Consider the following 16,189-nt stretch of genomic DNA (forward strand, 5'->3'; position numbering starts at 1 on the left):
TAATTGCTAGGATTGCGCTTTCCTGCAGCAACCCTTCTTTCCAGGGATGGAACAAAATCCGTCAGATACCACAAGTAGGCTGATGAGCAGCCTCCGTTGCCATAGCCAGAAACTGCTATTGGTTTCTGTGAATCATTCCTGGAGTTGTCAGAGTTGAGTAAGCTGTCCATGGCAGCAGCAGCATCCCAGAGGGATCAAATCACTAGTCTGTATTTGGGTTTATGTGACGTGGAATTTCCATGGTCTCTGGGGGAGCCATAATGAACCACAATTATCCTGCCTCTTTCCATGATTTCCAGTCTGTTGTGGAGATCTCTAGAATCGTTTTTGAATGTAGGGAGGGGGGGAGGTGTCGAAGAAAATAGTGGTTGCTGTGGCCAGAGGCTCTTGCCAGATGCCAACAAGCCCTTGCAGTGATGCTCTACCATTTTGGGGAACTTTTTGCTCCCAATCCTTAGGCTCCCAGAGATTGTGCATCTTTTCCTAGCTGGGGATGTACATCTTCTTGGATTAAGGACAACTCTCATCCCCCAACAGCAAGAGTCCACACATTGATTAAGGGAGGGGGATCATTTTGAGTATTGCATTGCGATTGATGCCTGTTATGCTTCTAGTTACAGTTAGGTAGCCATGTTGGTCTGACATAGTAAAAAATAATAATTTAAAAATCCTTCCAGTAGCACTTTAGAGACCAACTAAGTTTGTCATAGGTATGAGCTTTCGTGTGCATCTGAAGATATCTGAAGTATCTGAAGAATATTTGAAGAAGTGTGCATACACACGAAAGCTCATACCTATGACAAACTTAGTTGGTCTCTAAGGTGCTACTGGAAGGATTTTTTATATTTTGCTATTCTTCTAGTTGTGTGCTCCTGCCAACCTAGCAATTTGAAAGCACATCAAAATGCAAGTAGATAAATAGGAACCGCTATAGCGGGAAGGTAAACGGCGTTTCCATGTGCTGCTCTGGTTTGCCAGAAGCGGCTTTGTCATGCTGGCCACATGACCTGGAAGCTATACGCCGGCTCCCTCGGCCAATAATGTGAGATGAGCGCGCAACCCCAGAGTCGGTCATGACTGGACCTAATGGTCAGGGGTCCCTTTACCTTTACCTTTTAGTTGTGTGCAGGGCAGGAAATGGATGCCTAGTCTTGCCTGAGAGAGCAGCATAGCCCCTCTTCCACATGATTGGAGCTTGCCTGCAATCCTGAGAAAGGTGCCCTCTTGAAACTTCTGCAACCCCCCCTCACAGAGGCACAGAGAATTGACAGCAGGGAAACATCCCTTTGAATGGTTGAGGGCAGCCTTCCCCAACCTGATGCCCTCCAGATGTTTTGGACTACATTACTGTATTGGCTGGAGCTGGTGGGAGTTGTAAAAACATCTGGAGGGCACCAGCTTGATGAAGGCTGGAGTCATGCAAAAACACAATTTTATTATTAGCACTTTAGATTCAGGTAGGTAGCCGTGTTGGTCTGACGCAGTCAAAAAAAATAATAAAAAAAAATATTGTCCAGTAGCACCTAAGAGACCAACTAAGTTTGTTCTGGGTATAAGTTTCATGTGCATGCACACTTCTTCATATACACTAAAACAGAATTCACCAGACCCTTATATATAGCATATGTAATGAGACAAGAATCTGATAAGGGTCTGGTGAATTCTGTTTTAGTGTATCTGAAGAAGCGTGCATGCACACGAAAGATTATATCCAGAACAAACTTAGTTGGTCTCTAAGGTGCTACTGGACAGTTTTTTTATTTTTTTCATTAGCACTTTAGGAACATAGGAAATGGGCTTATGCTGAGTTTGTTGGTTCATATTGTCTACACTTACCGGCAGTAAAGGCTCTCCAAGGTTCCAAGGAAGTCTGACTCCATCCCTAACTAGAGAGACTATTGGGGACCAAACCTGGGTCTGATTCAACTACTGATTCAGTTTTGCAGGTTGGCCTGCGTTGGTTCCAGTTGGTTTTTCTGTTGTGTGAGAAAGACCAGCTCCTACTTCCACAAAGCCACAAATGATTTATTCTGGTTACCTATGCATGCTTTGGACCTTGTGCAGAGTTGCATAGTCCATAAGGCTGAAAGTGGCCCCTTCAGAAACGACCTGTTTTTCAGAGCTAATTTTCACCAATATACTGTACTTCCATTGAAAGTGGAGGACTGCCCCCTGCCCCCCCCCCGGTCATATTCAGAAGCACCTTGATGTAAAGAACAGTGACTTCCTGTCTGAAAGAGGTAACTCTCTGCTAGGGAGGGAGGGAGGGAAGTTATGAGGCTTGGCACTCATGACAACTGTCCCTTGCCCAGAGGTAGAGCTAGCTCTGAGTGTGGTTGATGCGGGGGGGGGGGGGTTGTCACAGCAATAGAGGTAATAAGGGAGTTGCGAGGGCCAAACTGGAGAAGGACTGCCTTGGGCTGTGAGCCTCAACCTTCTCCCACCTCACCCCACTCACTCTTATTCATGGCAGAATTCTTATTTTCCACCCTTCTGGTAGGGGGAGATCTTGGTTTCTCTGGAGAGTGGCTACACAATCCTAACTTTGAGGTTTTAGAAACGGATCCCCTTTTTGGTGGTGGGGCGCATGCACTTAGAAGCCTGCTTGGTTTTGGCAGCGCCTACCCTCAACTCCATGCCAGACCTCTGATGGCCTTCCGCAGTCCATTGCCTCAGCAAGCTGTCTCTGAGGCAGGAGCTGGAGCTGTTGGGTCTGACCACAAGCGGGGGAAAATCTTCCTCAGCACTCAGAGGGCTAGTCAGCTGCTGGCGGCAGCCCTGCAGCCAGTCCAGACTCAGACTTTTTGGGGACATCAAATTGCATCACTATTATTCTGTTTTTCTCCAGTGTTTGGGTATATTTTATGTTTCCCAGTGGGGCCAGGAGACTAGCAGGGTCTCTCTTCTACAAGACATCAAGTGAGGGGCAGAGAGCTGACAGTCTTGCCTTCCTGGGCATGCAGCCCCACTGACTGGCAACCTGGCATCCCTCTCCTTGGACTTTCTGCACTTAAGAACGCAGCAACCTCTCTTTGGAGCCTCCCAGGGAGGAAGAACAACAGAACTTCACCTGGCCAATCAGTTTGAGAAGCTGCCCTGATTTCTGGACCCTGACCTTGCCATGTTGATGGAGGAAAACCAAACCTGTTTCTTGCCACATGTTGCACTTGAAGAACCAGAGAAGCAGAGGGGAACTCCTAGGTTCCATGGTGGGATCACTCATCACAGCTGCTAGATCACTTTGACAGGTGAGGAGAGCCCAGCGTAAAAGGGATGGATTGAAACTCATCAATTCATTTTCATAGCTTTATTGAATCATAGAGTTAGAAGGGACCACGAGGGTCATCTAGTAAAACCCGTGCAATGCAGGAATCTGCTTTGAACCCACAGCCCTGAGATTAAGTATCTCATGTTATTACTGACTAAGCTGTATGTGGGGCTACCTTTGAAGTTGGTCCAGAGGCTTCAGTTGGTGCAGAACTTAGTGGCCAAGTTGCTTGTGGGGGCAAACTACTGCCTGCACATAACACCTTGTTTGCAGGATTTGCAGTGGCTGCCAAGCTGCTACCCAAGTTCAAGGTGTTGGTACTAACATAAAAGGCTCAGGGCCAGGTTACTTGAGAGATTTCCTTATCTTGTACATGTCCTTTATGTCCTGCATTCTGCAGGAGCATCTCTCCTTGAGAGCCAGTGTGGTGTAGTGGTTAAGAGCGGTAGTCTCGTAATCTGGTGAACCGGGTTCATGTCCCCGCTCCTCCACATGCAGCTGCTGGGTGACCTTGGGCTAGTCACACTTCTTTGAAGTCTCTCAGCCCCACTCACTTCACAGAGTGTTTGTTGTGGGAGAGGAAGGGAAAGGAGAATGTTAGCCGCTTTGAGACTCCTTTGGGTAGTGTTAAAGCAGGATATCAAATCCCTGTTGAGATAAGACAGGCATCCACTCTCTGGACTTTCAGAAAACAGATTTTGCCAGGCAACACAACTTTCCCTCAGGGTGGCCACCTTGGGAGGGTCTCTGCAGAAGTGCAATGGGGTTAGAGAGGCAGGTGGTGTTGCCTTGGTCCTAGCAACCCCTCAGTCCCAAATCCATCAGTGCTCAGCATTTCTCACAACAAGTCCCACGCTTGTCTACTCATCCCAAAGCCAGCCTCTTGTGTTTGGTTGATGTGTAGACATCACCTTGTTTTCAGGTGGCTCCTGGGTATTATTATTACCATTATTATTACATAATGCATTCATATCCAGCCTCTCTCTCAAGTTGGGTTTCAAGGTGGATTACTGCATTTCAAAACATTATTAAATACAAAGGAATAAAGACAAATTAGTTAAGAGCTGTTAGAACTAGCATTTAAACTACACTTTGCCCTGTACTTTACAGCTGCATTTGCTGGTTCTGCTCAGGTTTCTCGACCCAGATTCTCAGGCAGAGCAGGAGCTGCAATAATTGACATGCTGAGTCAGACTGTTATCCCACCACTTTGACTTTGGATAGCTCCCTTCCTAAGACCCTTCTTGCTGGGGGTGCACTGGAAGGCTCTGCTGATGAGTTATGGGCTCTGCCCTGTTCTGCTCTTCTCCTTAGTCTGTGTGCCTCTTTAGAAAGCTGAGCTTCTTCCTTAGAGAGCAGTCTAAATCCCAGCCAGATAGGGACAGAGTCACCATCTGCCATCTCCACAGTAGCCCTGTTTTTCATACTAGCTTGGGCAGAAGGTGGCGGTGGGGAGGCAAAATCCTGCGTTGATTTATTTACTAATTATATCTCTGTGCCACTCAAGGGAACCATTAAATGTCTTCCGATGAGAATTTGCCCTTCTCTCATGAGCCCAAAGGGGGAGCCCCAATAAATCTTCCTCAATTCCACTGCCAGCGGAATATTGCTAGAAGACTTAACCTTGTCCAGATCCCTTTTTCTGATGTGGAGTCTGTCCAACTGGGATTTCACATTGCCTTGTGCTGTTAACCCCCGCTTCCAATGCCATTTGGAGGAATTTCCGCTGCGTTTCTTCCCTCTGCTCTTAACTTCTTGTTTTAAAGTCATCAGAAAGGCTTCACTGTTGCCTTCTAGCACCTGACAAAGGGCAGGTGAGCGCTTGCCCAACAGCGCAAGATTGCAGAGCGATTCTAAACCCAGGCAACAGCGGAGCCAGCCCCATATCCACAACCCTGCTTAAAGTTTACACACCAGTTGCTTGCAGCAGTATAGAGGCCGCATTCCTGCTGCTGGTGCTCTAATGTGATGAACAAGCATTGAAAATGAAAGTGTGTGTGTGTGTGTGTGTGTGTGTGTGAATGAGCTTCCAAAGATAGCCACACTGTGTGATGGCAATAGAATGCAGTCCTGTTCCCTTTTGTTCAAACCGCATCTCCCCCCAGTTTTCTAAAAGTGTAGCTTTAATTACGGTACACATGATTTCCTGCTCGCAGGTTCATCCCATTTTACTGCTTCCTGAGAGGCAAGCAAGGGTGAGGGACTGGTAACTGATAGCCTATTAACTGCTCCTGATATACAGTAACCTCTTTTTACTGTTCCAATGTCAGTTTCTGTTCTGGCGGGGGGGGGGAGGCTTTATTTTCATTCTTGAACAGAACAAAATTGCTTTGCTATAGGAAGGAAGGGTTGCCATCCCACCTCACAAGGTTGCTGTGATGAGAAAAAGAGAGTAGCTTGGAAGAAGTGCAGAATAAAGATTTGATAGGCATAAATGAGGTATTGCCACTAACTGTTCAGCTGCCTTGATCAGGAAGCAATAACGCAATTTGAATCTACCCTGTTTCTCATATTTTAAGACATACCCATAAAATAAGCCATAGCAGGATTTTTAAGCATTCAAGGAATATAAGCCATACCCCGAAAATAAGACATAGTGATAGGCACAGCAGCAATGCCGGCTGCGGCAGGAGGAGGAGGAAAAAAATAAGACATCCCTTGAAAATAAGCCATAGTATGTTTTTTTGAGGAAAAAATAAATATAAGACATGTCTTATAATATGAGAAACACGGTACTTGGAGGAAGCAGTTAATTAACTGCTGGAATCCTTTGGTGAATGGAGCTGACTTGTGAGTAAATGCTACAGAATCTTGGCCATCAGGAAGAGCACTGCAGGATACGTAATGAGCGCTATGTCAAGCACTTGTTTAGAGCCACCATTAACTAGGAAAGCAGTGCCTCAGGAACACCAAGGAGGGTCCCCCAGAAGCAACAGGCATGAAAGCCAAGAGGCTGCCTGAAGGACAAACCTGTGGGGAGGGGGAAGGCAGTGGGGGGGGGGGCAACTTGCCCCTAATTCTGGGACAGTTAATGCATTGGCTGGTTCAGCAGCAGACAGCATCTGGCTGCTGTAGACAGGCTGCCCTTCTGTCCTTTGGACAAGCCCACCACATTAATCCAGACCCCTGTAGGCCGGCAAAGCTTCTCAGCATGGAATGAAGGTGATTAAGAGTCAGCAAGATAAACATTTTTCATTGCCAAGATAATCCAATGGCTTTTTGATCTGGCTCGGCAGAGGATGGGGAGGGAAGAGGGAAGCCTTTCTAATCTGAATGAGCAGCTTCTGCTGGGATGAGCAGGAGGTCAGCAGTGGGCTCTTTTATGGTTCCCACTGATGGGAGGAGACCAGAGATTCCCCAGAGCTTTTGTTTCAAATCCTCTCCTGCTTCTGATCTCGCCAATGTATCCTGGAACTTAACTTTCCTCTTGGTCAAGGTAGTGCAGGGTTCTGCATTGATTTGTTTCATTCTGTTCCATTTCTACCCCACCTTTTCATCCAAGTAATTGAAGGTGGTGTACGTGGTTCCCCCTCACCTCATTTAATTCTCACAACAACTCTGTGAGGTAGGTTAGGCTGAGAGGCAGAAACTGGCCCAAAGTCACCCAGGCAGCTTCATCGCAGACTGCAAATATGAACCCCAATCTCATAGGTCATAGTTCAACACTCACCACTACATCATGCTGATGCTCAGTATGCTGGCTGGATACACCTTGTGGACGCATGCATAGCAGAGGTCTCCCTATATGCTCAGAGTGGGGGGTCCCATACAGACGTCCACCTCTCCTGTGTCCGAAAGATGGACAGTTCAAGTCAGCCGCACCCCACTGAAATGCCTAGGGAGGGGGGGTTGCATTTATTTGGTAGCCAGTGTGTTTTAGTAGTGAGTTGCCAGAAATCTTAGCCTTTGTGTTGTGGCTGAATTGTTTCCTAGCTATAGATTTCAGCTATTGAGAGCTTTTTGCACATGGGCATTTCTGCCAACTTTACTTTCAACCATGTTGGAAGGGGTGCATTTATTTCCACAAACTAAGGGATCAGAGTGAACTGAGGGTCTGATGCATTCCCACTCCTTGTTTCTCTTCTCAGTGGATGTTAAACTACCCCAGGTTGCTACACAGAGCAGGGTTTATTTAAACTATTTTTACCCCACACTTTAGCTGAAAGTGCTCCCAGAGCAGCTAACAAAAATTAGTACAGTCGAACCTCCATGGTTACGTAAACTTCGGGATGCGTGCGCTGCAAACCCGGAAGTATTTTACCAGGTCTCGCCCCGCACGAATGCCAGGAGCGATCTGCGAATGCGCAGAAGTGGTCCTCAGATTGCGGAAACCTTGGGATCCGACCGGACCTCTGGAACGGATCCCATCCGCAACTGGAGATACCATTGTAGTAAGAAACTCAGGCTTATCATCTCAAAATATGTTGCACGTGAGGGAAATTAATATATAAATAAAAACAAACATTCCTTTTTCCCAGGCCGTTGCTAATTAAATAATCTATACAGCTTTGTCATGCTGGCAACATGACCTGGAAGCTGTATGCTGGCTCCCTCGGCCAGTAACGCGAGATGAGCGCCGCAACCCCAGAGTTGGTCACAACTGGACCTAATGGTCAGGGGTCCCTTTTGGGACGCGGGTGGCGCTGTGGGTTAAACCACAGAGCCTAGGGCTTGCTGATCAGAAGGTCGGCATTTAGAATCCCCACGACGGGGTGAGCTCCTGTTGCTCGGTCCCAGCTCCTGCCAACCTAGCAGTTTGAAAGCACGTCAAAGTGCAAGTAGATAAATAGGTACCACTACAGCGGGAAGGGAAATGGCGTTTCCGTGGGCTGCTCTGGTTCGCCAGAAGCGGCTTTGTCATGCTGGCCACATGACCTGGAAGCTGTATGCCGGCTCCCTCGGCCAATAACACGAGATGAGCGCCACAACCCCAGAGTTGGTCACGACTGGACCTAATGGTCAGGGGTCCCTTTATGGCCTTTTAAACTATGTGAGGTCTTTTTATTTTGTTTGTTTCTTACAATGTTATGCATTTTTGTGTTTTTACATTGTAAACCGCCCTGTGACTCTCAAATGAAGGGCAATATAGACATATAATAATGATAATCAATAAATAATAAAAAAGGGATCAGGGGGGAGAGAGAGAAAGCAAGTGCTTAAAAGTTGCAGTTCTACAAATGTTGGTGCGAGGGGGCTGTCCAAAACTTGGAGATACTAACAAAAAGGGGTGCCAAGCCCATGAATGATGTTAGCATAGCTTAGTTCTTTTCTAGTTTAGTTTTTTGTCCCTCTGGACTGCTCAGGCCTGGGATAAATGGTGGGATCCCACCCAACCTTCAGGATACAGCTTCTGATATGCAGTTGGGGGGCGGGGCAGGACTGAGACTTGCTGCCTTATGACTCCCCTCCCCTCCCCCCAGGCCCCAAACACAGCATTCTCTGTCATTTGTTCCATCTTGGCCTGGATGGGCCTGGGCCTTGGGCCTGGGCCCTGCTTCTTCTTCCTGCCTGTTTTATCGAACTGGAAGCCCTGAGAGACCTTACCTGAACAGCCACCTACTCCCTGCATTGCTCTCCTTGTTCCAGTTTAACAGACCATTTGCTGGCTGTTACTGTGACCCCTCCCTCCCGCCTTTGGCCCCTGGCCATTGGAAACAATTGACTGTGACCGGTGGAGGAATTTGCCACACAAAATGACTTCCTGTCTAAGAGGAAAAAGCCTTCAGCCCTCCCTTAATAGGATTGTGATTATGATTCCATGACTTACAATCGGCATTTCCGTAATGTTTCATTCCCAACATTTATTAAGCTGAACTTTCTGTGTGTGTGTGTAAGGGAGTGGGGGATTTTTGGAAGTTCCACCTTTGTTTCCTACCGTGGAACCAGATGCTGGCAATTTGTTAGGAGTGCCTGGTGGTCAGCCACAGGGCAGGGCTGGGAACTAGCTGGGTGCTGGGAAAATAAGGAGGCTTGTGTTGGCTACAGCCCCCTACTAGGACACACACCAGCTCCCCTGCGAGGGACGGGAGATGCTCAAGAACCCTGTCCATCCCAGTGGAGAGAAAGTCCCATGTCTTACACAGCCTTTCTTATTCCCACACTGGCTGGAGCTGTTGGGATTCACAGTCTGAGACATCTGAAGGGCACCAGGTTGGGGAAAGATGCCTCACATGCTGGGCTGGTGCTGTTACTGCATTTAACAGGTGCTCCAGGGAAGGTATTGACCCACATGAGGCCAAAATAAAAGATTGGGAGAAAGGAATATATCAATGAGAGTCTGAAGCCAAGGATTAGAGGAAAGAAGCCAAGGAAGTGTGGGGGAAACAGGGCAACCGGCCTGACAGGATTTAACCATTTCTATAGCATAGTTCTGCAAACCACCCCTTGGGGGCAGTAAGCCTTGTAAAGTAGTAGTAGTAATTTATTATTTATACCCCACCCAGCTGGCTGGGTTTCCCCAGCCACTCTGGGCGGCTCCCAATAGAATATTAAAAACATGATAAAACATCAAACATTAAAAACTTCCCTAGGCGGGGGCTGCCTTCAGATGTTTTCTAAAAGTCAGGTAGTTGTTTATTTCCTTGATATCTGATGGATGTTCCACAGGGCGGGCACCACTACCGAGAAGGCCCTCTGCCTGGTTCCCTGTAACCTCACTTTTTGCAGTGAGGGAGCCGCCAGAAGACCCTCGGAGCTGGACCTCAGTGTCTGGACCAATTGATGGGGATGGAGGTGCTCCTTCAGGTATACTGGGCACCTGTATCTGGGCATTCTCTGGTGCATGGTCGGTGGAGACTGTTCTGACATACAAAGTGGAACTTCTGCAACTGCCGTAGGAGGCTGGGGCAGGTGGCTCAACCCTTCCTGCTTTGATGGGAGTTTTAACTCCTGGGGTGCTGAGCCCAGTGCCCTATCAGTCCCGGCCCCTATCCATTTGCCTCCTGTCCCAAAGAGAGAAAGTCAAGGACACAGAGCAGGGAGAAGCTCCACCAAAAGACACCACCCCAGTGATGGCTGCTTTCCCCCTCCTCGTGTTGGATCAATACCCAAAGGCTGACCATACCACTTATCTGTTGGCAGGGATCTGTGTTACCCTCCTGCCAAGGCATCTGGGAGCCTAGGATGGCAAGGGATTCACTGGAAGGGATGAAGACCAACATTAAGGAAAAGAGCCTGCCATGAATCAGGGCTCAAGGGAAAAGACCGGGAACACCAAGTGCATCTTGGACAAAAAAACTCAGGCTTATTCAGTGCTGAGGGCACCTTGGGGCTCTTAGCACTAGAGGACCCCATGATGCCAGCACTTCTTTGGCTGGAAGAGGTCACATCCTTGCACTGAGACTCCATCTGGGAGGAGACCCTAGTAGACGTCAGAATCAATGGCTGTTGAAACATGCTGGGCTTGCTAGGAATTAGAATCCCACCCACTCTAGATTATTCTGATTATGAGCTCCTAGCTTTTCTGCTAACAGCAGCATGTATGGAAATTGCCAGAAGCTGGATAACAGGAACAGGTCTTAACATTGACTCCTGGTATGCTAGAGTGTGGTCAATAGCATTGGCCAAGAAGCTGGCCTGTCAAGTCAGAGCAACTAGTGACAAACACAATCCATTCTCATTCTGTAATACATGGCAAATATTTATTGAGTACATGAATCATTTAGACCATGGAAGGAAGCCACCTGATGCTCATGGGAAAATGTAGCAAGACTGTTTAGAATAATTGAATGAAACTTTATTATAATGCACGGTACACATCTGTACATGTAAGAGGACAAATTTGGGTTGGTTGTTGTTGGACAATTTATTTTATTGTTGTTACTGTAATTTGAAAAATAAATAAAAACATTTATAAAAACAGAACGCCAAACTGGGCCTGGTCAGGACTCCACTCCTCAGGAGGAGGCAGGAGTAGCTGCCCAGAGGAAGCGGTAGTCCCCGAGCCTGGGTTTGCTGGTAGCTGAAGCAACACACCAGCCTGCCTCTCCAGACTCCATTTGGAGCTCTCCAGGGTGCTAAACATCTTGCTTGCTTGCCTTTTGGACCTTGACCTCTGCTTTGCCTGACCTGGTTTAGCTGGATTTCCCACCCTGCGTTATATGACCTTACCTTGCTGGCCTTTGCTAGACCTGACTTGATTTGCTTGATCCCAAATTGGGACTAGTGATAGGTGGCCTGCAATACTAGGAAACTGTACATAGCACACCCACCCACTTGGGTTCAAGCAATGCCCACTACCTGGGACAGGACAGACTGGAAGGGGCCTTGTGGCATAAAAACTGCATTTCACCACCCAGCTGTCTTGTTGAATTTTCTGGGGAATGGGCGCACCCCATGGGAGGATCAGTTTCATGAGCTGCCTTTGAAAAATGTTGTTCCATATAGGAGTGGGTATTGAAAGAGTGAACTAGGGACATCATCTGGTCAATGTCCTTTTTTCAGCCCCAGGACGTGGATTAGAATGTAGGCAGTTTAGGCACGAGTTTGCCACTCACAGAAGCTCAAGTGATTGGTGGGCACCACAAAAGGCTGAGGGCCCTTTTTCCAATCCGACCTATTTAGATTGTACAAAAGGCACAGCATAGCAACCCTGAACTTGTAGCACTCAGCTTGTCGACTGAGAAGACAAGTATCCACCCCAGAAAAATTGACCCTGAACAGCTACAGGAATTACTTGGCCATTTAAACTTTGCCTGCATATTGGTGCCACCTGGGATTGGCAATGAAGGGCCTCGGAACCTGGCACCAAAGAAGAGAGGGGGTGACAAGTGCGATGTTGGGAGACTGAGCTGTTATGGGAGGGATTTAAAGGGTTTCTTTTTGCTACCTTAAGAGAGGCTTAAGGTCAAGTGCAGTCAGACGGGTTGGGGTTATGGGGGGGGGCAAAAGAGAATGCTGATTTCAAGGCTCAGGATTGCTTTAGGGACCCAATATCATGCCAGCCACTTGAAGGCAGGCTTGAAGCTGGGCATCACTCCGGTGGCCAAAATCAAGGGGTAGTGCTCAAGGCTGGGCATCTCTTCCTGGCATTAGGCCCCTCCCCCCACCATACAGTTTGGGAATCCATTTGGGTAAGGATGTGGCTGGCACTAGAAGAGGCCAACCAGGGGCTCCAAAGGGTGCAATGGTTCAAGGACTAGGTGGCCTGTGTGTGTGCCAGGGGTAGCCAAGAGGCCTCCAGAGGCTGAAGGGTGCCAGTGCCAGGATCATTACAGGCAAAGCCACAGAGTCGTAGGGAGAGCAGAGGAGGATAGTGGTGGTCTCTCTCTGGCAAGCCCTGCGACGCGGAGCAGGAGCCCGAACCCGAACCCGAGGAGGCTAAGGACAGACTTTGCCTGGAGGGCTGAAGGCAGGTGGAGGCTGGGGGACCGAGCAAGGCCGCCGGGACGGGGCAAGCAGAGAGAACAGCGTGAGCAACGGGTTCCCCGAATCACCCGAGAATCCTCTGACCAGTCACCCTGGCAACGAGGCCTCTTCCAGGTGTGCCTCTGGCTTCCCTTAGCATAGCCTTTAGCCGGGATGGAGGCGCAGCCTGGGCAGCAGCCGGACCCCGTTCGCTCCCTTGGAGCGGCTCTTTCCCCCCAAAGAGATCTCCAACCCGGGCATCGCGGGGAGTGAGGGGCACCATCCACCCGGGGCCCTGAGGGGCGTTCCGGGGGCGCCTCTGGAGTGGAGGCCGGGAGCTGATCGCCCCGGCGCTACCTCCGCTTTGCTCCTGGGAGGCCGCGGGGCCTTGTGAGCCGGAGCAGTCTGCGAAGCCCGCGAAGCCCAGCCGGGTGAGGCGGGGCGGTGGGCGGAGGGGGGATCAAGTTACAGAGCCGGCCCGGCTGGCTCTGCGGCTGCGGGCCGGGCTCAGCTGGGCGCCTCCAGCAGCAGCAGCAGCGCCGGGAAGAGCCTGCTGCCGCCGGCGGCCGCAGCTTCAACAACAACGGCCATGGTGAGTCGCGCCCGACGGGGCGGCAGCGCGCGCAAGGCTGATGGCTCCTCTGAGCATGTGCAGAGTGCATCGGGGAGAGGAGCGGAAGGAGCCTGGTGCTCCAGTTCCGCAGGGGAAGCAGGAGCCGAACTTTGCCGGCTGGCGGACGAGGACCATCTCGGAGGCGCCCGAGCTTTAGGGCCGCCGAGGTTCCTTCGTGCACGGAATTGGGGTCGGAGAACCTTGCCCGAAGTAGCTTCGAGGGCAGTTGCTGCCCCCGACACCATCTAGCAATCCATCGTTGCTCTTCGCCGTTTCTCAGTGTTTACGAAGCGCTGGAGGAGGCCGGGATCCCTCCAGGTGCGAAGCGAGCCGGCGGCCTCCCGGCTCAGGTGGCACAGATCCCCGGAGGGAGGGAGGGAGGGGTGGACGGCGGAGCCCGCCTCTCCAGGATCCCGGGGCTGCAGAGTGACCTTCCTGCCCTGCTCCTGTTGGGCAGCTGGCGGGAAGGACCAAGGGGGCCCCTGGGTTGAACCCCTTCTGAATATCCATCGCGCCCCCCTTCTCTCTTAGGCACCTCTTCTAATCTAGAGCACCTGGCTAACACTCCCTGCGGAAAAGTCACCGCGCGGCACATTCCAAAGAGCGCTGTTTTGAGAAGGGGAAAGAGCAGCTTTCTAGCTTGGAACTGGTGCCACCGGGGGCAAGGCACGGTCCATGGAAACAGGCTCCCTGCCATTGCAAACTGGTCTGAAAGTGGAAATGACTTTCAGAAATGTGTGCCAATGTAGGGTGCAGTAGTTGTTAAAGTTTTGGAGTCCCAGGTTCAAAACCTCCCCAAGCTGTGACCCCTGAGGCTGGCCACCAGTTCTGCTACCTGGTAACGATAAAGGGTGCAGGACCCCATGTGCACAGCCACCAGTTTGCAGCTGAAAGGTGCCAAGTAATATTTCAGCACAAGCAAGTGAAAAACTTCAGTCATTCAGCACCTGCTGCTGCTGAACTAATAATGAGATTTTAAAAGTTGAAAAAATTGCTATAGTTTCAGCCAATAAACAAATAACTTTAAGGATGTGCATTTATTCATTCTGCATAAACAGAGAGAACCAAACATGATAGAGCCATGTTTATAGTTTGAGGTTAGGCTTTCCAGAATTCTTTAATGAGATTTCCTCCACTCCCAGGGAATTTGAGCAGCTGACCCTGTTTACTTGCCTGTCTGTACTAAGAAGAAGGGGGGGGGTCTTGAGACCCTCCGTCTGTTCCTGTCCTCAGCCATCCACTCTAGCAAAGGAAGGGCCATAGTTTTTATCGTGAGTCCCCAGCAGGGAAAAAGGCAGGGTATAAATAAATATATAATAATAATTATAATAATAGTAGCACAGTGCCTAAAGCTCCCTGTCTGAAAAACCCTGGAGAGCTGCTGCTGCTGCTGCTGCTGCAGCCAGTCAGTGTCACTACACTACCGGTAATCTAGATGGGTAAATGCGCTGACTCAATACAAGGCAGCTTCTGAAGGGAATGTGGAAGGATACTTGTGTCTCAGTCTGTGTATTAGTTTGCAAAGTGCAAGTTAGGTAGTTTCTCATCAAAATGCAAACAAAACTTTCGAGCCCACTCCCCACAGAGAATAATTTTTACTTATAGCAACCAATTCCTAGCCAGGATTTCTTGTGTCCCTGCTTAGTTGGAGCAGAGAAACAAGTCTGCATGGACTGAAAAAAACCTCCCATCTTAGTGTCTTGTCTCTGATTTTGCGCGTGTCCTGGCAGGAAAGGGTCTTTGACACAGGGCAGGGGGGACTTCTTGAAATTTGGGTTGCCTTTTCTTTGGGGTGTTGGTGCGGGTGTGGGTGGGGTGGGTGGCAGGCAGCTCCTTTTCTTGGCCTCCAACCTGGCCCCAGGAGGCTTTCTCCAGCATCTATGTGCTGCCTGTGGGATCCTGGTCACAGTGTTTGCCTACGACTCATCTCTCTAATTAAAACAACATAGGGAATAACTTTGCATGGTTATTCTGCATTCCTCCTGGCAAAAATCACTAACAAGCTTGCAGCACCTTAAAGAGAAACAAATTTATTATGGCGTAAATATTTGTGGAACAGAGGAAGGAAGGTGAGTCTTAGCTGGCAGGGATGGGTGTTGAGATAAAATGGTAAAAACTGGAGATCAAATGGGAAATAAATGCAAAAGGTATTCAGACTGTTAACATTCAGTTTAATCTTAAATGTATGCAAAATAACCCAAGTGAACAACAGCCACCGTCTGTGATGACACACTCCTCCTTGCATTGTTGAGTGTTAGCACCTGTAGTGGGACAGAAAACCACTGTCTCTATTTCAAGCTCAAATGGACAGAATCAAACTGTCACACAGGCGTCCTCTCATATTCCTTTTATTGAAAAATGTCAGCTTCCTCAGGGCAGGAAATGGGACTGAACCCTCACCCAGGTTTGCTGCTGAGTAAACTTTGAGATTTCAGAGACACAAGCCAAGGCCACAATGGTCCTTGTACAAGAAGCAGAAGAAGCAAATGAGCTCATTCGAAATGATTTTTAATTGCCTCCTGCCATCCAAGCGCAAGGCTGCTGAAATGCAGGGTAGGGGGTGGATGCTGTTTTGTTCCATTTCCCCAATGTGCCCTTTCAAGAGCACAGACATGGATGAGAAAATGAAGCCCTTTAACTCTATGCCCACCATATGGACTGAAGGCGTGAACACAATGCCCCAGTCATCCCACTCCCTGGGAATGCTTGGCCTTTGAGCACAGGGCAAAGGCGTCTGCAGAGAGGCCTGCACACATTTTGCCCGTCTCTCCAATCTTCACAAGGAAATCACTTTGCCCTTGCAATGTGCTCCTTTCTTTCCGCCCACGGAGCTCAAATGCATGAACTGGAGTCCCAGTCCCAGTGGAATGCTGGGGCCACCCTCGGAAGCGGAACTGCGCCTTCTCGCCTTGCTGGCTTTTTCGCTTGGCCTTCCATGGCTGCTGGACACACTGAAATTCATT

At 49.2% G+C, this 16,189-nt stretch overlaps 1 protein-coding gene across 1 annotated transcript in view; it reads left to right on the forward strand.

Moving 5' to 3' along the window:
- Positions 1 to 13,093: 13,093 nt before the first annotated feature.
- The window catches only part of PLEKHG4 (pleckstrin homology and RhoGEF domain containing G4), a 48,580-nt gene continuing 45,484 nt past the window's right edge, over positions 13,094 to 16,189 (forward strand). Inside the window, exon 1 of the mRNA XM_035118318.3 lies at positions 13,094 to 13,205. Coding sequence (XP_034974209.3) covers positions 13,203 to 13,205 — 3 coding nt within the window. The 5' untranslated portion in view covers positions 13,094 to 13,202. The remainder of the gene's footprint in view (positions 13,206 to 16,189) is intronic.

The sequence above is a fragment of the Zootoca vivipara genome, chromosome 6 (genome assembly GCF_965207765.1).
Source record: "Zootoca vivipara chromosome 6, rZooViv2.hap1.1, whole genome shotgun sequence".
Taxonomy (NCBI): Eukaryota; Metazoa; Chordata; class Lepidosauria; order Squamata; family Lacertidae; genus Zootoca; species Zootoca vivipara.